This window comes from Panthera pardus, unplaced genomic scaffold (genome assembly GCF_024362965.1).
Source record: "Panthera pardus isolate Hobbes unplaced genomic scaffold, ASM2436296v1 HiC_scaffold_12, whole genome shotgun sequence".
Lineage (NCBI taxonomy): Eukaryota > Metazoa > Chordata > Mammalia > Carnivora > Felidae > Panthera > Panthera pardus.
This window is the reverse complement of record NW_026526677.1, coordinates 10,110,860-10,134,210: the sequence shown is the minus strand read 5'-3', so window position 1 is coordinate 10,134,210 and position 23,351 is coordinate 10,110,860. Positions and strand designations below refer to the sequence as shown.

At 59.4% G+C, this 23,351-nt stretch overlaps 1 protein-coding gene across 8 annotated transcripts in view; it reads right to left on the bottom strand.

Moving 5' to 3' along the window:
- Positions 1-1,794: 1,794 nt before the first annotated feature.
- Positions 1,795-23,351, bottom strand: part of SYT7 (synaptotagmin 7) — a 63,204-nt gene continuing 41,647 nt past the window's right edge. For 4 of the 8 annotated variants that reach the window (XM_053899630.1, XM_053899632.1, XM_053899631.1 and 1 more), the window contains 7 exons: positions 21,749-21,871; positions 16,784-16,919; positions 12,401-12,671; positions 8,878-9,047; positions 8,315-8,429; positions 7,584-7,783; positions 1,795-5,149 (listed from right to left, as the gene is read on the bottom strand). In XM_053899630.1, coding sequence (XP_053755605.1) covers positions 5,045-5,149; positions 7,584-7,783; positions 8,315-8,429; positions 8,878-9,047; positions 12,401-12,671; positions 16,784-16,919; positions 21,749-21,871 — 1,120 coding nt within the window. In that variant the 3' untranslated portion in view covers positions 1,795-5,044. The remainder of the gene's footprint in view (positions 5,150-7,583; positions 7,784-8,314; positions 8,430-8,877; positions 9,048-12,400; positions 12,672-16,783; positions 16,920-21,748; positions 21,872-23,351) is intronic. The other 4 variants (XM_053899634.1, XM_053899636.1, XM_053899635.1 and 1 more) reach the window with 1 other exon arrangement.

Here is a 23,351-nt window from a genome sequence, read left to right as displayed (position 1 = left end):
TTTTCTTAACTTTGCTACAGTCATGCCCTGCTTCCCACCCATCCTCAGGGGCTCAGGAAAGCAGAACATGGTGTTTGGGAACAGGGAACCCTGCCCAGGAGCCCCTCCCTGCTTCCAATGCCACCACATTGGTTTGTTCAGCCACCTCTCCCAAAGTTTCCTTAAGACACCCGGCACTCTTGTTCTGAGGATGGACATTTATTAGCACACCTGGGTGCACCACACAGAACATGTATTCAGACAGGGATCTCTGCCCGGGGTGGGGGGGCTTACAATCTAAACAAAACACAACACACACACATACACACACACACACGCGGGACACAGACACGGGGACCGGGGCATCTTCAAGGGACACGGATGGTCAGGGGGAGCCACAGGCTGGGGCATACAGCATGTTCAAGCGTTGTCCTTCCGTTGTCTTTGGTGGGGGAGGGAGAGGAGAGCAGGACGTGGCCCAGGATGGCCTTCCAGAAAGCAGTAGCATCCAGGAGGGACTTGCATGAGGAAGAGAACACCAGAGGACAGTGGTCCCGGGCCCAGGGAGGGAGGGGCAAATTTCTTGGTGAAGGCATGGATGAAGAGAGAGCCAACAGAGTGAAGGCAGGAGAAGGCAAAAAGTCCAGGAGGAGCCCCTGATCCCAGGGCGAGGGGCTGTCCCGTCTGCCAGGCTGAGCTGTCCCTGCTTCCCGGCCCAGCTTTCCAGAGCCATTGTTCCAGAGAGATCCTGAACAGAAGTTCTGGCAAGGGGTGCTCTTGAGGCTACTTACCTGACCCTAGGGCTCCCTCTAATCTCTGGGACAGAGATCAGAAGCCAAAAGGAAAAAAAAAATCCACCTTTTAATGGGACACTTAAGCCAGGTTGTAAGAAATCGACGGGGCGGAAGGGGAAAAGGTGGGCAGCTTCAGGTGGGGGTACTCAGTGCCACGAAAGGAAGCAGCTAGCTGCCCACCCCAGGTGCTGGGGAGCAGGGGCGCGACGGCCAGCAGGTGGACACATGGTAACAGGTGCACTTGCCCCTTTTGTGTCTGCGACACATGTAGCACCTTCCTTCTAAAGTACCCTGAGAGCTGCCAGGCCTCAGCTTCCCCCAGGCTGTGTGTGGGGAGGGGAGGGAAGGGGTGGGGATGGTTATTGCTTTTTTTGTGAACTAAAGACCCTGGCCTTGGGGAAGGAAATAACTTGCCTGGGACCACAGTGACTAGAGAAAGAAGACACTGGGGCCCAGTGTCCTCAGACCGGGACTGGCCATGGCCTCTTTTGAGTGGGAGAGACTTTTCTAATCCTAAAGGATTAAACCAGAAAAGGATGGCGAGAAGACAAAGATCCAGCCAACACAGACCTGGATCCCTTTCCTTGTCCCAGCGAGGACCAGGAAGGAGACACTGGTCTGAAACCACAATGGCCCAGCTGGCATCAGGGGACAGTAGGGCAGGTGGAGGGCCCCGCTTCGGATTGTCTGACCTGCCTTGGAGGGGGGTGATGGTCCCCTGGGGACTGAGGGAGGCCGTGTGCTCTAGAGGACCTCAGGGAGACTCTACTCCCGACAAGCCTTGCTTCAGGCCTGATTGGGAAATATGGCTGCTCTCCTGCTTGCTGGGCAGCTGGTGGGTTCAGATTCTAGATCCGAGGACGAGCTGGAAGCTCAGGGAGGATCTCATCACCAGTGAAGCCAAATCCCGAAGGTGACAAGGGGAGACTCAGTCCCAGGCTCCCCATCCCCCTCACCCCGCTGCCTCTTCCCCTGGGAGGTGAGGTAGGGCTGGGACCCACGGAGGAAAGAGCCGAGGCCCTACTTTGTCACGATCCTTTATTAATCAGAACGGGCCCTGCCACAAAAAGCAGGGCCCATTCCCACAAAAATATGATTTTGTAAAGAGGAAATCTTGCTGGCTTAGAGGGTGCGTGTGGTGGAAAATTTTTTGTATGGTTCTTTTTTCCTTTTTTTTCTTCAGTTTTTCTTCATTTTCTCTTCACTGCAATTTTTTTTTTTTTTTTGTGATAGTGGGTTTTGTCTTTTTTTTTTTTTTTTTTTTTAAATAAAACACTTGCACTCAAGGACTCAAACACAATACAAACAGCGGCCACCAACCCCACCCCTGGGGTCCCAGCCGGGCTGGGGGCTCTGGCCCCCCCCCTTGGCTTTTATTGTGGCTGTTTTCCTTGTCCCTTCCCTGGCGTCTGGCGCCAGTGGGCAGGTGCGGGGTCCTGTGGCAGGTGGAATTTGTACAGCAGTTACGTAGGGAGATGGTCACAAGAAAGGATACCTGAACAAGATAACAACCAAATCTAGGGTGCCCACAAAGACGGCAGATGACGCTCATGAAGGGACCTGGGACACAGTGGAGAAGAGATAGATGGGCCCAGGCCAGCCTCAGCTATCCCTGGAGACTCTGCAGGGGGAGGGGCAGGGGGGCCTCGCTCTCAGGCTACAGTAATAATACTTTGCTCCCGGGTAGCACCTTCACAGTCCTCCTGCCTCAACCCCCAGGTCAGGTGACGGCGGCCTCACAACCTCCCCTATGAGGTAGGTGAAGTATTATGACCATCATTTTACAGATGGGGAAACTGAGGCCCCGGGAGTGTGGGTGATCTGCCCAAGGTCCTGGGATGGTGGCAGGGCTCCAGTGCCCTCCACCCATCCTCAAGTTCCCCCATTCCCTGTTCTCCTATAGGCCTAGCCCACCCCCTCCTCATCCCATACCACCCGCCTCCTCCTGTGCCAGCCCACCGGCCCCTGGGCCCACCACTTGCCACCCCTCCCCCGCCTCTGGGCTGCGTGTCTTGGGGGTAGGGGAAACCCAGGTGGGTCCGATTGGGAACAGACTCCGCCCAAAGATGCTCTCTGCATATGATTGGTTAATAGCTCCATGGGTGGGGCTGGGGAAAAAAGGGATGCAGTTGCCCCGCCCGCTCATTGCAGGTTGGTTCAATCCCTGAAGGCTCCAACAGGCCAGGGGACATGGGGCGGGGGCTGGCACCGAGAGGTGGAGGGGCACGGGATCTGAGGGAGGGGTGGAGGATGACAGACCCCTCGCCTCTCAAGGCTTTCCACAGCACCCTCGGATCACGTCCACACAGCCCTCGGAGTTGCTGCCCTCCCAGCGGGGGGGCTGGTCCCCAGCCTGCCCAAAAAGAACCCTGCAGTTGGGGCCGGCCCTCATTCTAAGCAAAGCTACAACAGAAAAATTGGGATTTACAAGAAATGTGGGTGACTATTTGCTTCACATAAGTACTCCTCAATCTACAAAATGATTCACTTACTCTGTGTGATATTCCTCCAGATCCTAGTGGGAGGGGAATGGGGCCAGGGTGTGAGATTCAGTGTAACACATGTGGGCAGCTCAAGGGGAAGCCTACCGAAGGAAAATGGTTCCCCAATTCCCATGCTTTTGCCGTGCTCCGCAGGTGGGGACCCTAACCTTATCCACAGTCTCCCCTGGGGTCAGGCCCAGCTCAGGGGAGGGGGGGGGGCAGGGGAGATGGGGTGTAGAACTGTGGTCCCAGATAGCAGCCACAGATGTGGTGTCCGGGCGCCACCTGGTGGCGTGTGTCAGAAATGTCAGGCCCAGGCTCGTGGACCCCTGGACTTGAGACAGTCGCCAGCTGCCTTGTATCAGTATCAGGACCCTGGTGGGGATGAGCAGGCTTAAGCAGGGATCATCTCGGAATCTGCTGTCTCCAAGGGGAAGCCAGTTTTAGTCTCTGCAGCCGCTGAGGCAGAGAAACCACAGCTTGTGTGGGGCAACCTCAGAACCTGCAGCATCCTGGACTTTTCCTGGTTTCCTGCCTGACCTGAGGGGCAGAAGCGGCTGCTGGGGAAAGAAGGTGGGGCCAGAGACTCCTGACTGCGAATGGAAGGGAGGGTCTGTGAACACGGGGGAGGGGGAGGATGCAGAGGTTCCAACAGCGTGGGGGGGTGGGCACCGGGGTAGAGATAGGGAAGGAGAAGGAAACTGGGAAGCATGGAGAATATTGCCAGCTTGGCTGGGATATGAGATCCCGGAAGGCTGAGGGTGTCTGCATGATGGTGCTGGAGAAGAGAGCTAGTGGGGGGGGCTTGGGCCCTGAGAAGGAAGGGAGGTGAGTCCTGGTGGAATGTGATGCATACAGTAGGTGCCTAAAAGGTGTGAAATGATGTGCAAGAGATGAAATTGCTAGGCAGGGAGCTACTGGAGAACACTGAGCAGAGAGGGGCTCGGGGTGGAGGCGGCAGGAGGCAGCCACGTTCTCAGCCCAGCTCCACTGTCTGCCCCTCTCCCCCCCACCCACCTTTCCCCAGTCCCCCCTTCACCTGCCTCTCCTAGCCCACCCCCTGGCTCTGTGCATAGACCTCTCTCAGCCTCCTGCCCTGCCTCACTTTATGAAACCCTGCCCTCTCTGCACTGCCGGCCCCGGGGGTGGGGACAGGGTAAGAGCGCCCCCACCCCCGTACACACACACACACACACACACACAGACACGCACGCGCGCACACAGTGGACACGACGCAAGGACACAGGCTGCGGCTCCAGGACCCCGGAGCGGGCTATATACTATCCTTGGCATTCAGGGCCCAGTCGGCACCTGAAACTGCCCGGGGAATGGGCCTTTCCTGGCCAGGCCGGGGCCAAACGCCCCGGCCTCCCCTCTCCTGGGCCCGCATCGGGAGCTGGGGAGGAGGCAGCTTCTCTCCACTCCAGGCACTGCCTTAAAGAAAACGGGGGACCGTGCCCACCTGGCGGGCCTCTGGAGGGATCTGCCCGTCTGCCTGTCTGGCCTTCACACTCTCCCTCACTTCTTTAGTATCAGCAAGTCAGGAAGGAAAGGGGCAAAGCAGGAAAATGGCTCCCAGAGCCCCTCCCCCAGAGCTGGACAAGTGGAGGATGAGGCTGGAACTTCCTAGAAACGGGGCCCAACTGACTCCTGGGACCCCTCCATGGCCAAGCCCTCAGGGTCCTCCCCTCACCTACGGCGGGGGGCCAGGCCGGGCATTGTGCATAAAGTGGTGAGGGCATGATGGGGACCCGGGCCCTCGGCCCCCTGGGCCTCCCTTGGCCCCACTTAGGCCTTCAGCTGGTGCCACTGGGCCACCGGCTGCCGGGGACGGGCAATCATGTCCTTCCAGTGCTTCACCTCCCCGGGCCCGCTCTTCCAGGACAGGTAGATCTGGGGAGAAAGGGAAGAGCACGGTCTCAGTGATACTCTCGGAGGAGGCATCGGCCCCTGCCCCCGCCGGGGGTGACACTCCATCTCCTCAATGACACCCCGAGATCAAGATCTTGGGGACCAAGGGACCTCCGCCCACAGAGACAACCTCCCCTCAGAGGCTCCCTCCGGCCTCCTCCCTGCCAGCAATGACCTACTTTCCTAGTGGCACTTCCCTCCGGGAGCCTGGGCATGCCTGGCCCTTCCCAGTTAAGACTCCTGACCTGCTTTGCAGTGGGGGATGGGGGTCGAAGGTGGGGTGGAGACGGTCTGTTCCCACGCCCTTCCCTGCCCTACCTGTTGGCTGCTGTCAATCTCTCCTGCCTTACGAGTCCTCCTACCTCCTCACCACTTACTGCACACTGAGCCCCGGGTTCGGGGCTTTCTACACACAGATCATCCTATCCTTACCTGTGCGGCAGGTATAGGATCCCCATTTTACAGATGGAGAAACAAAGGCGTGGAGAGTGAAGAAACTCACCCACAGTCACGGAATTTGTAAGTGGTGCGGAGGAATTTAAATCTAGGTCCTTCTGGCTCTGCACTATCAGCCCAATCCTGCAGCCTTCTGCGTTAGGGGCGGCCTCGTGGCGCCGCGCACGTGGTCCTCCAGCTGACCCCAGCCTTGTGACTGGTGGCCGGTTAGAAGCATAGGGCTCCCTGAGCTACCCAGGCCAAAGTGAGAACCAATCCTCCTTCACCTTCGTTCGGGCAACAGAAGATGGTTTCAAAAGCAGCTATAATTTGTATCTAAAGGACACCCAACTCGAAAAGGCTAAGCTTCAGAAAAGCTTAGAAGTAGATGTGGCTATGTGGTCCTTGGCCCCAGCTGGTCAAGGAGGGGGCTTAGCAGGCCTCAGGCCTGCTCGGAACACATGGTCCTGCTGGGGTATGGGTGACGCCACCCTGAGAAACTGTCCCACCTGTGACCACAGGCTGGTCAGTCATGCTCCCTGGGCCATACCAGGTGGGGGGCAGGACTCAGGTATCCTCTTTGAGGCCCCCTGCTTCCCTTAGCCCCAGGAGCTAAGTTCTTCAACCCCATCTGTCTGAGGCTTGCCTCCACCTTGGCCCCCTTCCCTGCGGGGGCCCAGGCCATCCTTTCCCATTTACCCCCATTTACCCCTGGGTCGCGCCAGGGGTAAGACCAGGTGATCCATAGTCTCTCCTCATGGGCGTCTGGCATCTGTCCTTCACCTGGCCTGCCCTGATCACTGGCTTCCTGCACTGCTCCTGGTCAAAGCTCCGCGCCCAGATGCACAAACATGCCCTTAGTAGGAATGTTTCAAAAATAACTTTTATTATAATGGCAGCTAACATATACCTTCTAAGCACTGTACTAGGGGTGTCGCCTGTGAGGTTAGGACTGTCTTACTCTCATCGTGAGAGGAGGAGATGGGGCGCAGAAAGGTCATGGCTGTCGAGAGGGGGGCTGGGCCCAGGAGGTCTGATTCCCAAGCCCAACCTCTCAACACTAAAACCATAAATGAACACAGGGACAGACATTTCAAAGTAGAGAAACAGAAGGGTTTGTGTCACAGAATCACATCCTGGAAAAACCGAAGGACTGGCATGGATTTTTTGGTTAGTAGATGATGAGAAGAGGTCACTTTCTACAAGGAGGATACCCACATATCTCAGGCAATTCTCACACCATTGGGTGAAGTGCTATAGGGTTGGTACTATTAGCTCCGTTTTACAAATGAGGACACTTCGGGCGCCTGGGTGGCTCAGTCCTGTTGAGCGTCTGACTCTTGGTTTTAGCTCAGGTCATGATCTCATGTTTTTTTGAGTTCGAGCCCCACATCGGGCACTGCTCTGGCAGCCCGGAGTCCTCTCCCTCTCTCTCTCTCCCTCTCTGTCTGCTCCTCCCCCACTTGCACTGTCTCTGTCTCTCTCCAAATAAATCAATACACTTTTTTTAAAAAATGAGGACACCGCAGGTAAAGAGAGACAAGTGACTTGCCCAAGGTCACACAGCTTTTAGTAGCAGATGAGGTGGCAACTGAAGCCAGGTATTTGGAGTCTCGCTGCAGCTCTTGACATTGGCCCGCATAGCTTGCCCTCTGAAGATGGGACCTGGGTGACGTTGCTCGGAGGTCCTTACCTTGCCCGAGGGTCCTGTCCAGCAAATCCTCTTTTGGGGATCCAGGGCGCTTCTTTCTCCCACTTCCTTCTTTCCCTGCCCTCCCAGTGGTCTGTCCTGAGCTGCTGAACCCACAGGAGGACACTTAAGGGAGATTTTGTCCTAGCCTCTCATTTTCAGATGAAATGGAGGCCCAGAGAGGGGAAAAGACTGGCCCTTCTCTCTCCTGCTGCTCAGCCCTGAGCTCACCTACTACCCCTGCTCCTTCTTGTGAGGACAGGTGCGTTACCCCTCCCACGAGGCCCCTACCTTGCCAATAACGTCATTGCGGCTAAGCTTGTCCTTGTCCATGACAGTGATGATGATGGTTGTCTCCCTCAGTTTCTCAGTGGGGATATCAAAGGCAAAAGACTCATTGAAGATGGGGTTCAGGTTCCTCTTCATCGTCACTGTCTTCTTCTTCTCTACCCGCTTGTCCTTGTACATCAGCCACACCTTCACGTAGGGGTCTGGCAGATGGGTAGGAGAAGGGTCAGATGGGCAGTGTGGGGGGCTCCCCAGGATCCCCCTCCTTCTCCAAGTGTGGAAACTGGGGCAGGAGGGACTGTAAGCTTTCCCCAGAAGGTGAGGAAAGCCCTAAGCAACAAGGAGAGGGATCTGGGGACCAGCGGATGGGTGAACTGGAAGGGACCTCAGCCATCACCCAGGGCCCTATTGTGAACAGAAAGGAGGAAACCCAACCCCACAGAGGCCGAGCCCCACAGTAGTCTCCGAGCTGAGGCTGGAGCCCAGGTCTCCCACCACAGTGCTCCCCTTCTCTCCGATTCTGGTAAGGGGAGAGTCCAAGATGATGCTGACCCCAGGGGTGCTCCAGAGGGGGCCACCTAGGGCTCTAGGGTAGAGGAGTTGAGACCAGAGGTGGGGTAGGACGGTCAGGGGTGAGTGCCACAGCTCAGACCCTGCTTTCCACATCCAGCATGACCCTCACGTCCCCACAACTCCCCAGTCCATCCACCCTCTGTGATGACTGGCCCCAGCACCTGATGTGCCCCCGATGTCCATGGCTTTGAGGTTCCGGGCTTTGATGATGTTCACGATGATGGAGTTGGCAGAGGGGTTGTAGCAGAGAGACAAGAGCAGCTCCCCTCGGCTCCCCTGGGAGGGATAAGGTGGGGGGGGTGAGCCTGGGCTTTGGAGAGGGTTGTCCCCCAGCCTTGCCTCAGCTCCTCTGGGAGGGAGAACAGGAGGGCTTGGGGACTAGGGGAGAGGGGACAGTTAGAGAACTCTGGCTGGCTGGGGTGCTTACCCACCCCCATCTGTCACCTCTGTCACACCTGGTGTCCCCTCATCTGGCAGTTCTGGGCGCCACCCCCACCCCCCATGAGCCCCCACTCCCTGAGCAGAGTCCAGGTTCCTTGTCACAGCTCAGGCAATTCTCCCCAGCGCGGTGCACCAGCTCTGAGACCCAGGGCGGGAACTCCGCTGCCCTGTGCACTGGCTGCACCTCCCCCCCCCACCCTCCTGACATGCCAGGGGACAGGACCAGATCTGCCAGCCCTGACCTGCCAGCCCCCAAGCCAGGGACCCACAAGTGGGGCCTTACACTCCCATCGCTGCATGGCTTCAGATCCTTCCAGAAGGTCTGCATCTGGGTCAGGTCCACCTTGTTGAGAGGGATGGACACCTCTCCAATGGGGTCATTGCGGCTAAAGCGGTCGTAGTCCAGGACCTGGAGGTAGAGGACCCTCTGCACCACCTTCTCGTAGGGAAAACCTGGGGGACAGACAGCCTGGGTGAAGAGTGAGACAGAGGGGCCACACAGGGCCTGGGCAGGGTGATGCTCCAGGGCAGGGAGGCCCCGGGAGGAAGAGGGCCGGCCCCCGTGCGGTCCCGCTGCCGCCCCACTGAGGCACAGCAGGCAGCAGCCGAATTCAGACCTTCCCGCAGTATTAGCAAGAACTGTCCCCGTCACATCTGTCTCTCTTGACGGTTCTCCAAGGTGGATGGCATCTCGTACGTTTCACAGAAGAGGAGACTGAGCCGCGGATGGCTTAAATTACTTGCCCCAAGTCTCCCAGCTGATAGAGAGCAGAACGGGGACCACTGACCCACTCGTTTGTCACATGGCTGTCTTGGTGGCCGGGCAGCGGCCCCTTTCTCTCTGGGAAGCCCTGCCACTGCCGATCATCCCGAGACAAGCCTGGGCAGGTGGCCCTGTCGGAGGTGGCCACGGCCACCAGAAGCCAAGCCCCAGGAGGACTCGAGGTGGAGGAAGCGGCAAAGACACAGAGAGACAGGAGTGGATGCTTGTCCTAGGACTCGCGCTTCCCCCCCTGCTTCCTTCCAGGGCATCGGCCTGTCCTTCACTGTTCCTCAACAGATCCTGCGGCTGTCCCCTTCTCCTCCCTCATCCCCGCCGCTGGCACATTTTGCCTAGAGAGCCGCGAGAGTTTCCAAACCGCCCTCCCTACTTGCACGCCTTCTCCTACCGTCCATTGTCAACACAGCAGAGCGATCCCTTAAAAATAGAAATCACATCATGACACTCCCTCGCTTAAAGCCTTTCAGTGGCTCCCAGGGCACTTAGAGTAAAAGCTGCGTGCCCTGCCTTGGCTTCAAGTCCTTCTGTACAGCCTGGCCCGCTGACCTCTCTCTGCCCCTCTTGTGAGCACTCTTGGCCGGCGATGGGCTCTCACCGCACCAGCCTCCTTCCCGGCTTTTCGGCACCCGGCTTCTCCTGCTTGGTGGCGCCTCCGTGACCCACCCTGGCCTTTCCTCTTCCTGAACAGGTCACCGCTTTCCTTCCTGACATCCCAGACGGGGTCGGATCCCCTGCTCTACGTTCCAGCAATTTCTTTTCACGTCACACACCCCGGGGCTGTCACAGAGATGTATCTGTTTCCTTGAGTCTGACTCCCACTAGGCGAGGATTTCCAGGAAGGCATCGCTGCCCTCAACCACCGGATCCCAGCATCTAACGCTGTTTCTGGCACATAGTAGGCACTCGATAAGTATTTGTTTAAGTGGATCAATAATTGGAAGAATGAATGAATGCCAGCGAAATGGCCTGACCGAGCTGCTGGAGTGTGCCGGGGTGCAGCGGGAGATAAGACCAGAGGGAGAGCCAGGGGAGGGAGCCTGAGTGGGATGGAAATGGATGGTAGGAGGCCTTGGGGAAGGGCTGAAGCCAGAGTCATTGGACCGGGGAGGCTTGGTCAGAGGAGGGGCCGGCCTGGGAGGCTCAGGGGGTCTAGGTCAGCCTGGAGGCCTGAGATGGTGAGGGCCTGAACTAGGGTGTGAGCAGGAAGGAGAGAGGACACTTAACACCTCAGCCCGACTGGTGGAGAAGATGAAGGGAAAGAAAGAGCTCTGGAGGATTCTGGCACGTTCGGCCAAATGCTAGAAGCAGAAATGCCTCTGAGAGGAGTGGTGTGCTGGAAGGGGAAATCCTATGTTCCCCAAGTCCCCAGCCTCTGAATTTCTTCAGGGCTTCCTCCTCAGACCGAAGGGGGCTCTGTCTTGCTCATCTGGGAGTCCCCCCTCCGCACTGCCCCCTGCCAGGGACCTGCCCAGGGGACCTTTGGCATCTATCCAGGTGAAACGCATGAGGACAAGTGTTCTAGAAACGGTGGCGGCTCCAGGAGGTCGCCGCACAGGAGTCAGCCTCTTCAACAGCAGAGGAGGAAGACTCTTATTGGGCAAACTCCTATTCATCTATCAAAACCCATCCTGAATGGCCCCCACTCTGGGGAATGTCTTCCAACACTACCAAGGGGAGCTCGTAGTGGGTTCCTACAGCATCTGCCCTGCAGCGTATGCCTTCATTATCTACACTTCTGTGTCTTCCATTAGATCAGGAACGCCTTGAGGGCCAATGGTGCCTTGCCCTTTTCTGCACCCCCCAGTGCCGAGAACAGCGCCCAGCCCATCGCTGAGTCTAGATAAATGTTGCAGAAGAGACCAGTGGATCGAAGATATGCTCATAAACCTCGCCCCGTCAGCTGGCTACACGCACCTGCAGAGCGGAGCCTCTCCCCAGCCCCCACACCGCACTGGGGAGGAGAAGGGTCCGGAAACACACAAGCACCCACTAGCTCACCCTCAACGATTTATCTGAGGCGAGCTGGCTGCCACCTTGCGGAACGGGTGGGGTGTCAAATGGCTGGGACACCAGGCAGGGAAGATTCCTCGGGGCACACACTGAAAATTCCAGAGCGCCAAGGCACCTGGCAGTTGGAGTTGTAGGGACCTATTCTCACTGGTTGAGCCGTGTCAGGAAAGGGCAATGGCTTCTCTAAGTGGAGCCCAGGCACCAAAAAAGGGCTGGGACGGAAATCACTCCCTGATCTCGCACCCAGCTTCCTGGTTACCTCGCATCCTCAGAGATAAGAGATAAAGGCGGCCTTCAGAGAGAGTCTGCAGGAGAGACATTTGTCTCAGTGCTCTCTAGGAGCCAGGGGCATGGTTCAGAGCTGTTGTTCCCGTGTATCTGGATGCGGTGGGGGCGGGAGGAAGTACAGGGGAAGGGCTCAGCGAAGGGGAGCGGACAGAGTGTATTTAACAAACTGCGCTCATGGGTTCTCTGGGTATCGTGCCTGCCTTCGCAATTCACGGATTTGTCTCCAACCCTCACTGGGATTATCTTTGTCTTAGAGACGAAGAAACCACGACACAGAGACATTCAGGAACGTGCCCCCGTCACACGGCTAGGAAGTGGCCGAGCCGGATTTGGAACAGACAGCCGGGGGGCGTGGGCCACAGCCTGTGCTCTCAACCTATGACTGCTCCCGGTGCTCCGCCCCTGGGTCCTGTGGACGCCTCCCTGCCTGCCTGCCCTCCTCACTCAGGGTGAGCCCTGTGTCTGAGCTGAAAGCCCAGGAGGTGGTCTAGTTCGGTTCCCGGGCCTCTGGCCGTGGTGCGGCTCCCACGGCCCCCGGTAACCTGATCCCAGCTAGACGCCAAATGCGGCAGGTTCACTGGGCTCAAACACGTGCCTGCGTGGGCGGGTGCACGCAGGTGTGGATGCGCGCGTGGGTGCGCCCGTCTGTACCCGTGCAGCTGAGCAGGGCCGTGGTGGCGGGGAAGAGGGGACTCTGGGTGGGGGTGGGGTGCGGCCCCAGCCTCACCTTCAAAGAGGAAGGTCTCATTCCAGTGGGGGTTCAGGTTCTTCCGCTTCACCTTGGTCTCCAGCTTGTGCTTCTTGTCCGGCAGCAGGTAGATCTTGACAAAGGGGTCGCTGGTGCCGCTGAAGTCCTTGGCTGGCAGTTCCTGGGCCTTCATGATCTTCACAGTGAGTGTGGACTCCTGGAAGTTGTAGCCGACACTGAACTGGATCCGGCCCAGGTTCTCCCGGCTGCAGCCCTCGTGGGCCTCGTCCTCCTCGGAGCCTGGGGACAGCTGGGGGTGGGGGAGAGGCCGGAGGGGTTAGGAAGTCTCCCTGTGCCTGAGGCCACGTCCTGGCTGCTGAGAGCTGGCTCTCCCTCTGGGCGCAATGTGGGGCTGGTGGTGATCTATCTCACGTTCACATCTGGGCCAGGATGCTCCGGTCCCGCAAGGGGGGGGGGGCGCAGAGCCGGGACAGCCCCCGTCCCCCGGAACCCCAGAGCAGTGCGCACCCCACCCCCTGGCCTCCCCTGGAAGCCCTGGGTCCCCCGAGCGTCCCCTTCCTGCCTTCCGCCCTTCCACAGCTCTGCGGGGCCCACAGAACAGATCAGGGAGACCACTCCCATCTCAAAAGAGTTGGCCAAGCTATTTCTTTGGAAGGTGACTCTCTGGGGTTCTGAGAGTGACGGGATTTACGCAATGAGACAGGCGAGTTTTCAGGAGCCACATCTAATCTGTGTAAGGCATAAATTCACGTAGAGATGCTAAAAATACAGGTTCCCAGGCCCCGTCCCCAGAGAGCCCGATTTGATGGGGCTGGCGAGGGCCCGGGGCGGCAGAATTGTTTTAAAAGCTCCTCAGCTGTCTGTACCGCAACCCGGGGCTGAGGGCCACTGGAAGGAAGGGCTCCACCTGCATTCGGTCCCACTCTGGGGGTGGGGCCCGCAACAGACATACACGTGGAGGGTGGCGTGGGTGTCCCCTTCCCACGCTGATGTTGAAAACCTAGGAAGTAATTTGGGGGAGGGTCTCCCAGCCAAGTCTTCTCGGCTGTGGCTGCTCACTGGGAATACGTGGGGAGGTTTCCCAGCTCCCCGGTCTCACTCCAGACCCAGGGGTCCAAGGGGCCCAGGCATCCCTCTCTCTGAAAGCTCTTCCGGTGACTGGAGGAGAGCCAGAGTCGGTGCTCATGGTACCACATTTTAGGCCAAAACTGCTGGCCCATTTTCTCTCCCCACTTCCCCTGTAGAAGTCTTCCGTGTGCCCTGTCCTTCCTCCAGGCTCTGAGATACCAAATAATACAGATAATAAGAATATATATAGTGTGTACCTACCATGGCAGAAGACTCTTACATCACCTTCTTACTGAATCCTGCCAACAGTCGGGCGAGGCACTTATCACCACTCTCTAGCTGAGGAGACCGGCTCAGAGAGGTTAAGTCACACGGCCAAGATTGCACAGCAGTATGGACCCTCTCTGACCTCAAAGCCCACTCTTTCCACCAAGGCAGCCTCACGTCCCAGGGCAATTTCGAGAACCACCCCTCCCCCTTCAAGCCCGTGAGGACTCACCCGCCCCAGGTGAGAAGATTTGAATCACACGAAGAACAGTAACTCGCCCTGTGCTCTCTGCCCTGTACTCATTTACTCCCTACGACCTCTGAGTGAGGCAGGCACTACCATGTACCAGGTCGGTTTGGAGCGCAGAGAGGTGATCAGCGTGCCTCAAGTCACCCCTGAGTCAACAGGGAGTTGAAACTCAAAGCCACGTCAGCACCCAGCCATCACGGGTGTCCTGGCTCCCCTCACTCTGACACTCAGATCCAGCATCCGGGGCCTCATCGGCCGCACCCTGGTCCCGTCTGGAGCTGGAAGGCGGGCTGAGCGGCCTCCCCTGCTCCTCCTCGCGGTGGAAGAGGGTCCCTCCAGCTCCTACCCGTTGGCCGGATCCAGGGCCCCCGCAGGCCCACTGAGAACGTGGCTTCCCTCCCCAGGTCCGGTGTGCCCCTGCACTCCCTCCCTGTGCCGGTACCAGCCTCACTGCCCGTGAACCTTAGATTCTGCATCTGCAGAATGGGACCATAGCATGTATCCCGCGGGGCTCCTGGGAGGGTTCGGTGGGTTCCCGTCCTACTCTGCAGTCTGGCCCTGGCCGCTGCCAGCCTAGCCCGGGGCCTCACGTGAGTAGGCAGGGCCAGCAAAGACCTCTTGCCCCTCCTGTTCCTTCTGTAGTTTGGGTGGAGTCCCTGGTGACCGGAGCCCAGGTGGCCCCAGCCCCAACTGAGGTCCCTCTGGTCACTTGGCTCTTGGTTCCCAAATAGGGGGTGGGAGGCCCAGGCTGGGCCTCACTCCGTGCCCACTCCCGGCTTTTCAAAACTACAGTCCTAAGCCCTAATTAACCAGCCGGGGCAGCCCGAGGAGCTGTTTCCACGGCAACCAGACTGGCCACCCCTGCTGTGGCCCTAGGGGAGATGTTGCCTGAGCCCCTGCCCCAGTAGAAACAAGCATCAAAAAGCATGCCAGAGCCGGGGTGACTCAGACAGGGGTGTGGCCTGGCGTGTCCTCTAACCCTTTTCCCTCAATCCCTTCCTTGGGCCAGCAGTGGGGGCCTAACTCCTGACCCCAAGCTTCTGCCAGCCAGGGGCCTGCTTATCTTCATCATTAATGACCATGACCCTGCTTTGGGCTAGGGTTGGGCAATTAGACCTTGCCTGCCCACCTCTGAGCTCAGGGTTCAGCCGGAGCCTACCCCGTGAGAGGGCCCTCGGGCCTGCACTGTCTTCCTCGGCCTGATGCTGTCAGCTCCTCCCTGGGGGCAGCAAGCAGCAGGCAGCGAGCTGGCTGGGAACGGGCCAGTCCCTTCTGGGATCCTGACTGCCAGGAAGCTGTAACCCATTAGGGGGCTGTGCAGGGAGGCAGGATGGGCCGGGGCAGGGCCCATCCAGGGGTCAGTATGGCTGGGCCCATCCATGTGGGTGGGGAAGACGGACAAGAGAGCAGAGGAGGGCCAGGCGTGCAGGGGCCTAGGTGTCGAGGCCCAAGGGAGACCAAATCTGGAGCAGAGAAAATCTGATGCCCTAATCTAGATCCAAGAGAAACGCAGACTCTAGGCTCCACCTCAGGCCTGCTGACCGGGAGTCGGTATTTTTTTAAGTTTTGTTTATCGAAGTAATCTCTACACCCAACATGGGGCTCGAACTCATGACCCTGAGATCAAGAGTCGCACGCTCTTCTGCCTGAGCCAGCGAGGCGCACCTGCGGGAATCTGCATTTTCGCAAGATCTCCCAGCGATTCGTGTGCATGTTACACCGTGAGAAGCTCCCGGGCTAGAAAGGGGCACTGGGGGTGGATGGTTAGAGCTGGCTGGAGTGCTATGGGGGCGAAGGGTGGGGCCTGGGGCTCTGGGGCCTCAGGCAGGTGGCAGTTGTGGCACCAGGCCACGGGCAAGGGAACTCTGAACTGGATGGTGTCAGCACTGGCAAGGGCTTGAGAGCCCGCACACCCGCTTCTCTCTCTCTACAGGAGGGATTGGGGAGGGGACTCAGGTCTGGGGAACGGGAATGACTTGTCCCAGGTCAGGTCCAGTAGGAACACAGCAGGCACCGGCTTCCCAACTTGATGCCCTAAGCCTCCTTGGGATTTCGGAGCTGCCAAACTTCGACTGCCACCTGCAAACCTCTGGCTGCCGTGTCACAGTGTCCCGGCCCCGTGGCGGCCCTCCTGGGGCGCTTTGGGGAGCACAAGTGGGGCAGATGGCTGTGCCTTGCTGCTGCCGCCACCAGGGGGCGCAACGTGGAGCTGCAACCTCCGTCTTGGTGAAAATGCCCCGGAACCACAGGGCTGGGATCCCGGTGGAGTGGGGTGTGCACAGAAGGCCCTCACCACAGTTGTTCCTTCGTAGGAATCATGATCAGGGGGGCTCCTACTCTCCTGTTATCTTGGGGCCTCAGCTGGCCCCCAGCAATGGGGGCGGGGGGGGGGAGGGTCCCAAGAATGGGCATATGAGACCCACCCCATTGGAAGCTCTGCCTCACACCTCCACTCAGTGGGGCGCCAGTCCAAGAGAGGGGACGGATTCTGCCCCAAGCCTTTCCTCGGACGATCATAAAAATATCTCACATGAGTAGGTTTTCCCCCACTCAACTCAGAAAGAGACCGGAGAAAGACGGGCGTTCTTATTCTCATTTGACCAATGAGTAAACTGAGGCACAGAGAGTCTGTTTTGATGAAAGAGCTCAGAAAAGAACCCAACCCTCACTCACTCAGTCACCATGCCGGTTTCCCTTCCTGAGTGGACAACTCCCATGCTGTCACCAATTGCCACACGCGTCCCCTCCCCTGCCCCGCCCCCCCCCCCCCCCCAATCCAGCTCCTGCCTGGGGCCCAGGCCTCCTGCCCTTCTCACCATGAGCATCTCACTGGTGAGGGAGTTGACGAGGTCCGAGACGGAGGAGCGTGGCTCGGTCCGGCGGTCAGACTCATCGTGGGGTGTCTGGCCGGGCACTGGGGCTGTGTTCACCGCCTTCCCTCCTGCAGGCAACCTGGGGGTGGGGGGAATCCGAATGAGCACGGGTCGGGAGGTGGGCTGGGCTGGGCACCTTGGCCTGGGTGGCGGCGGGACCTCCTCTGAGACCCAAGCAGCTGCCACTCCTGTGGGTCAGCAAGAGTTAGGCTCTTGTCCATGGGGAGGCCTGGTTTCCCCCTAAACCAGCGCTCAGGGCCCATTCCCCTCGCCTCAGCGTAATTCGGTGTGGCTGGCCCCGTGGGTGCTGTTTTGGTGGGTATTCCCACTCTTCCCGCTCCCCCCGAAAATCCCCCCCGCATCCGGGCACTGCTTGCGTGGTGGTATCTGAGCGTGCGCCCCTCCCCAGAGGCCCCTGTCGTCCCTGCTGGCTCCAACCCAGCAGGGGAGGCTCCCCTGGTGGCACATCCATGTTACCCCTCTGCGTCACTACCCTCTGCAAACACGCCCAGAGTGCTGGCTCCCAGAGGCCCCACCTGTGTTTGTTCAGGCTGAGAACACAGGTGCCCTTCAGACTGACCAGGTGAGGTCAGGCCCACTGTCCACACAGCTCTGGCCAGCAGAACCTTCTACGATGATAGCAGTGTTCTATTTCTGCACTGTCCATATGTGGCTACCGAGCATTGGAAGTGGCCAGTGCAACTGCGAACAGAATGTTCAGCTTTGTTCGGCTCAAACTAATTTAGATTTAAACAGCCACCTGGTGGATAGGGCGAGTCTACACCCCCTTGCTCCCCAGTCCCCACTCCTCTCTCGCTCTGAGGACTATGCAGGGGAGAAGGCTCTCACCCAGGGTCAGAGAGAGACGGGGCACCACCGGGAAGCCCCGGATCGGACCACTCCGCGGGAGGCCCTGTGTGCAACCCCGACTCCATGCTGATCCCGGAAAGCTAGGTGGTGAGCCCAGGCCCCATCCAGCTGGGGCTCAGAAAGGGGACACTAAAAGCCTGCCCAGGGACCAGGCTGGAACACCTCATGAGGAGGAGAGGTGGGGCAGGCAGCGAGGGAAAGACGGAAAGACTGGCGGCGTAGGGCTCACGACAGGCTACGATAGAACAGCTCGGAGAGTCCCAGAGCCACAGACACACGGGCTAGACACGCACACCCTTGGTATGAACCAGCTGTCAGCACATAGTTGGCCACGACGGGCAGACAGACATGCACAGAATATGCCAGGCCCCGGAGGGAAGATACCCGGACCCAACAGCAAGGTGTGCACGTGCGTGCACACACACACACATATACACACACACGAGCGCACACAAGCCCCACAGACACCCAGGGGACCAGGGAGAGAATGGCACAGCAACAAGGCAGGTCAACCAGAGCCGTGAGATGCCACACACAGCAGCAATGTGCACACTTAGATCCCGAGAGGAAACATTCGGGGAGACCAAGGCATGCCAAGGTGTGCGTGTGAATTGGGACAAACTGAAACAGAAAAAGCAGGGAGCCGTTTCGGGGACAGACACCCCGAGGATCAGACGCACACGCACCAGCTGGGAGAACCCGGCCTCGCCTCGACGGCATGAAACACGCCCCCCCCCCCCCCCGCCACGCCCGGGGCCGCACCCCGGGGTCCCTCCCAGAGGTGCGGCCGTAGCCACGCACGTGCGCGCGTGCACACAGGGACACACACTCGCGGACACGTGCGCACGCAGACAGGCGCGGGGAGGAAGAGGACACTGAAATAGCTGGAGAGGTAAAGTCAGGTTAAAAATAGAGTGGGACAGGAGGAGAGCGCCAGATTGACTGCTGAAGGTATGAGAAAGTCGGAGTTATTCTGGCCACACCACAGCATCAGCACAGCTGCAAAGCAGCCTGGGTAGATGGTCAGCGCCACGGAAGCTCTCGGAGGTCACAGGACAGAGAGACAGAGAGACAAGTGCACAGAGAGGCAGAGGGAGAGGCGGAGGGGCCCGTCACCGGCCCAGGGACATCCCTGTGAGGAGCAGATGGGAGGAAGGAGAGGAGAGAGAGAGAGAGAGAGAGACAGAGAGGCCAAGAAAGGTTAGTCGGAGACTAGTGAAGAAGGCTGCAGGGTGGACGAGGGGACGAGCGAGGCGGCCGAGAGGAGAGGCAGAGAGGAGGCGGGGGACACACACCGGGACAGAGGAAACATGGTGGTTTGGGGGCGAGGAGAGCGATGGGGGTGGCCCAGTCCCCGCCCAGCCCCGCGCCCCACTCAGGTGGGGGTGGGGCCACGGTGGAAACCATTTGGATCCCGAGGAGCAGTGGAAGGGGTGGCAGAGAGCATGATGGGATGGATGCAGGGAAGGATGGGTGAAGGCGGCAGGGCATGGGAGCCTGGGGTGGTCCTGGCCTCCTTCCTTCCCTCCCTCCGGGCTTCCAAGAGCATTCTGTTCTTGGGACCCACGGTGCTGAGGCCCGGAGACTGGGAGATCCTGAATGGGGGGCTTCCAGGCCACCAAGGATCCTGGGAGGGAGGTAGTGACCAACCTTCCCATCTCCGTGTCGCTTGCTAGATGCGCCCCTACCTTGCTTCAAGGGACTTGGAATGGCTGCGCCTCCTGCCGGGGCCCCTCTGCCTCCCAGGAACCCACTGCCGACAGACCCACCCTTCACCCCAGACATCCAGCCAAGGGGTCAGCTGAGTGGGGAAGGGAAGGGTCGGGGGCAGAGGGGCAGACTCTGGGTCTGGAGGCAGAAGCTGAAGAGGAAGAGGCAGCTGACCTGAGCCTCCCATTCCAAGGTCCAAAGGGCGGGGAATCCAGACGAGTGGAGCCCTAAGGCGCTGGGTGGCCCATGGGTGGTGCCAATGCCAATGCCAAGCTTGGGGACGGGGAGAGTGCCGGGAAGGTAGCGCTCCATTCTGGATACCCTGGCGGGGCCCAATCACCCGGGAAACGCCCCCCCGGAGGCCGTGAGATGGAAGGGGTGGGTGTGACCAGGTGGGAATGGCCCGTGTCCACCCGGAAAGTCAGGCAGGGTGGGGGCGAGGGCCCAGGGCCTCCACCTCTACACGCACCTTTCCCAGGAAGGCAGGGACAGCTGATGCAATGATCAGAAGGGATGGGCGTGTTAGACCTACATGGCAAAGAGGTAAAAATAGGCTGTGGGTGGAAATGGAGGCAGCTAATGAACGCATGGGTGATGTGAAATCTCGTTTCCAGCCTGCGTCTGCTCCCTCACGCTTCACACCTTTCCCCAGCAAGGAGCTCGGTTCGCCGCAGGCTTCCAGCCCCCTCCTGCGGCCTCTCATCCGTGCCCCCTGGCCCTCTCCCCTTGGCACTCTGGCCTGCCCGCGGCCCAGCCCAGGACTTCTGTGGCGCCAGGTGGCAGGCTCTGTTCCTCCCGCTCCCCAGGACATGGGCTCGAGGGTTGACACCATCTGTGCCACTGAGGGAAAGAACCGGTCCCGCTCTCCCCTCCCACTCTCTGGGGGTTTCTGGCTGTGTCCACCATAGACATGCAACAGGAAAAAATGAAATGAGAGGGCTGGTCTCCAGAAGTCACCGGAGGGACAGGCAGTCAGCTGTCTAACACTTGGCCTACCCTTCTGTAACCCACAGGCCCCCTGGTGGCAGCCGGGGACAGGTCTTTCCTGCCCTAAGGGCCTCCAGGACCGTCAGGATCCCTGTCCGGTTGACAGGATCAGACGGGTGCCATCCCCCCACCCCCAGTCCGAAGGTTTGTTCCCTTGTTAGAAGCTTAGCATGTCCAAGCTGGAAGGGGTCACCCTATCCGCTCCTTTATTCAACAGACGAGGAAGCAGAGGCTCAGACAGGGGCAGCGACTTGCCCAAGTTTGCAGAGCAAGGCTCTGGCACCACCAGAGCCAGAAGGGCCGGCATGCTGGCGGTCAGCCCGCACACTGTCCTGCAGGCCTTTGGTCTGACGAGAAGCGGACCTGACCAAGGTGATGAGCCCTCCCTTCACGACTGCAGCCAGCCCAAGGCCAGGTGATAGGAGGCAGCCAGACCAGGTGCAGGATCACCCCGCCGTTGTGACGCTGCCCGAGCCCCGGGACCTCTGAACCCCGTCTCCTTCCCCACGAGTGCCCCGTGAGACAGCAGGCACCACGAGATGCTTCCCTGAGCTCCTGATGGCCAAGACTGTGGACGGCTAGAGGCTCAGCCCTCTGCTTGGCCTGTGCGGTGGCCGTACGGGCAACTCCTGGGGACCAGCGGCTGGGTACCTGGTAACATGGAGCCTGACCGGCGCCTGCTGGCTGCTCTCGGCCCCTCAGCCCATTCCCTCCTCCTGCTCCCTCAGGTTCAGGGCTGCCTTTCCAGTTCTTTCTGGTCACCAGGCCTCTCCCATGCCCCAGACCCTCCCCACCAGGGGCTTCTCTTCATTCAGCCAAGCAGCTCGGCCACACCTCTGTAGCACCCCTGCGGCAGGGCGGGGGGTGGGGTGCTACCGACACCCCAGCGGGATCTCCAGGCAAGAGGGGGGTTGGGGTGGCGGGGATGAGGGAGAACAGGCTGGTGCCCCTTCCCTGCATCCCCCCCGTCCCCCAACCACCAGAGAAACGGGGATTTCGGGGTAGGGGGTAGGGCAGAGATGAAGGATGAGGGGAGGCAAGCAGGGAGATGGGGCAGAAAGGCTGGCTTGCTCCGGGCGAGGGCAAGCGTGCCCAGGGAGCAGGCTTGATCCAGAATGGTCCCAGGACAGCCACACTGGCCTTGGACCCAAGGGACACCCGGGGGGGGAGGGATGGTGCGTGTGAGGGCACCAGCTGGGGAGGGGGCAGTCCTCCCGCTCCAGGATCGCTGAGGGTGCCACCGCCTCGTCCAGCAGCCGGGCCAGGGCTGGTGGAGGCAGGTGGCCTCTCCACGCCTCCATCTTTGCCGCTGCCGCCGCAGGCCCTTGCCTGTGCTCGTACCTCTTGTCCCCCTGAGCGTTCTGGTTCTGCTGGGTTCCTGGGTTTTGCAGGTCAGGGATATTGGCAAAGTCATCCTGTTCCGAAAGCCCTAAGACCAAGGATAGCACCACCATCCTGCCTTCCCTGCCCGAGGTGGGCAGCCCACCGGCCGGGAGGAAACGAGGAGGCCCCGTGGGTGGGGGCGGGGAGGGGGAAAGAGAGAGACAGAGACAGAGACAGAGACAAAGAGAGAGAAGAAAAAAGCGTAAGAAACTGGCCCTGCAGGAGAGAAACCACATTTTAGCACTGTCAACAGTTGTAGAGCAGAGTCAGGGGGAGTCAGGGAGGGAGGGAGGGGATGAGGGGAGGTGTCCGCAGCCCCCAGACCCAGCCTGCCTTGGGAGCGTAGCAAGGTTCTCCGGAGAGAATTGGGGAAGGGGCCGGGCAGAGGCCTGCTGGAAGGCTAGGGGAGGAGAGCACAGGCCCTGGGGGCACGCAGACGGCCAAGGTTAATTCATCACCAGCGGAACAAAGGTCAGAGGCTACTTGCTCTGACCATCTGGGCCCCTGGGAGAAGAGGGAGGGGCTCCATTTCCATCTTGCTTTGAGACTGTGCAGGCAGGTTTAGGCTCCCAGGTGAGAGGTTCTTAGAAAGCTTGGAAATCCAATGGGCACTGCACCCTGTACTTAGGGAAGCCCCTCGTAAAGACATCTCTGGGTCATGGTCAGCCAGATGTCCTTGATACTGGGAAGGGTCCCTGGACACACGGCCCATCAGAGGAGAATGGAGGTCCCTTCTGGCATATGGTGCGCTGGCCATCACGGGCCTTCTCTTGAGTACCCCCCTTCCTGGAGATGCGGGGAATAACCACCAAGTCTTTTGGGTCCAGTTCTGGGGCCTTTCCCTGGAGAAGCAGTCCAGAAGTCACCAAAAAACAAAGGTGGAGAGAGAGAACGTGCAGGAACCTGGCAAGGTCTGGAGAAGTCCTGCAGACTCGTGTGTGTCGGGAGGAAGGTCTGGAAGAGGCTGTGACCATCCTGCTTTGAGGGAGGCTGAGTCCAGGCAGACAAGGAGCTGCTATGTGGACAGCAGCATGGGGCCAGCGGTCAAGGTGTGACAAGTTTCGTATGGGGCACTCTCAGAGAACCCCTGGGTAACTGTGGGGTCACCCTGCAATTTCCAGGACCAAAAAAATGACCTGTTGCCCCTCAAAGCCATCGGAGTTCACGGGCATTTTCTGTAGTTCATCCAGCGCTGGGTCTCTCATCCAAACAAAGAAAGAGGGGAATCTCGGATGGGGCAGGCAGGAAAGCATGTCTCAGGAAGGGCCAAGGGGAAGCTGGTAAGCCTGATGGAATGTTCTGGAAGGGGGAGGGGGATCCTGGGTCAGGAAGTCTGCCCCTTCAACCACAGTCGGAGAGGGCAAGGTTTAGATAAGAAGGGCCAGCTGTGGTTATTTCCCAGAGGGTGGTCAGAAAGGGAACTGGAGTAGGAGAGGGGTGGCCCTTCGGGGTGGGGGGGTGGGTGGGAGATGGCCGTGAGGGCCGAGGGAGGGAGGGGAGCTACGTGGTTGCACTGTCCTTCCACGTCAGGCATCTTTGTCCTGGGCCTGTCACTCCAAGG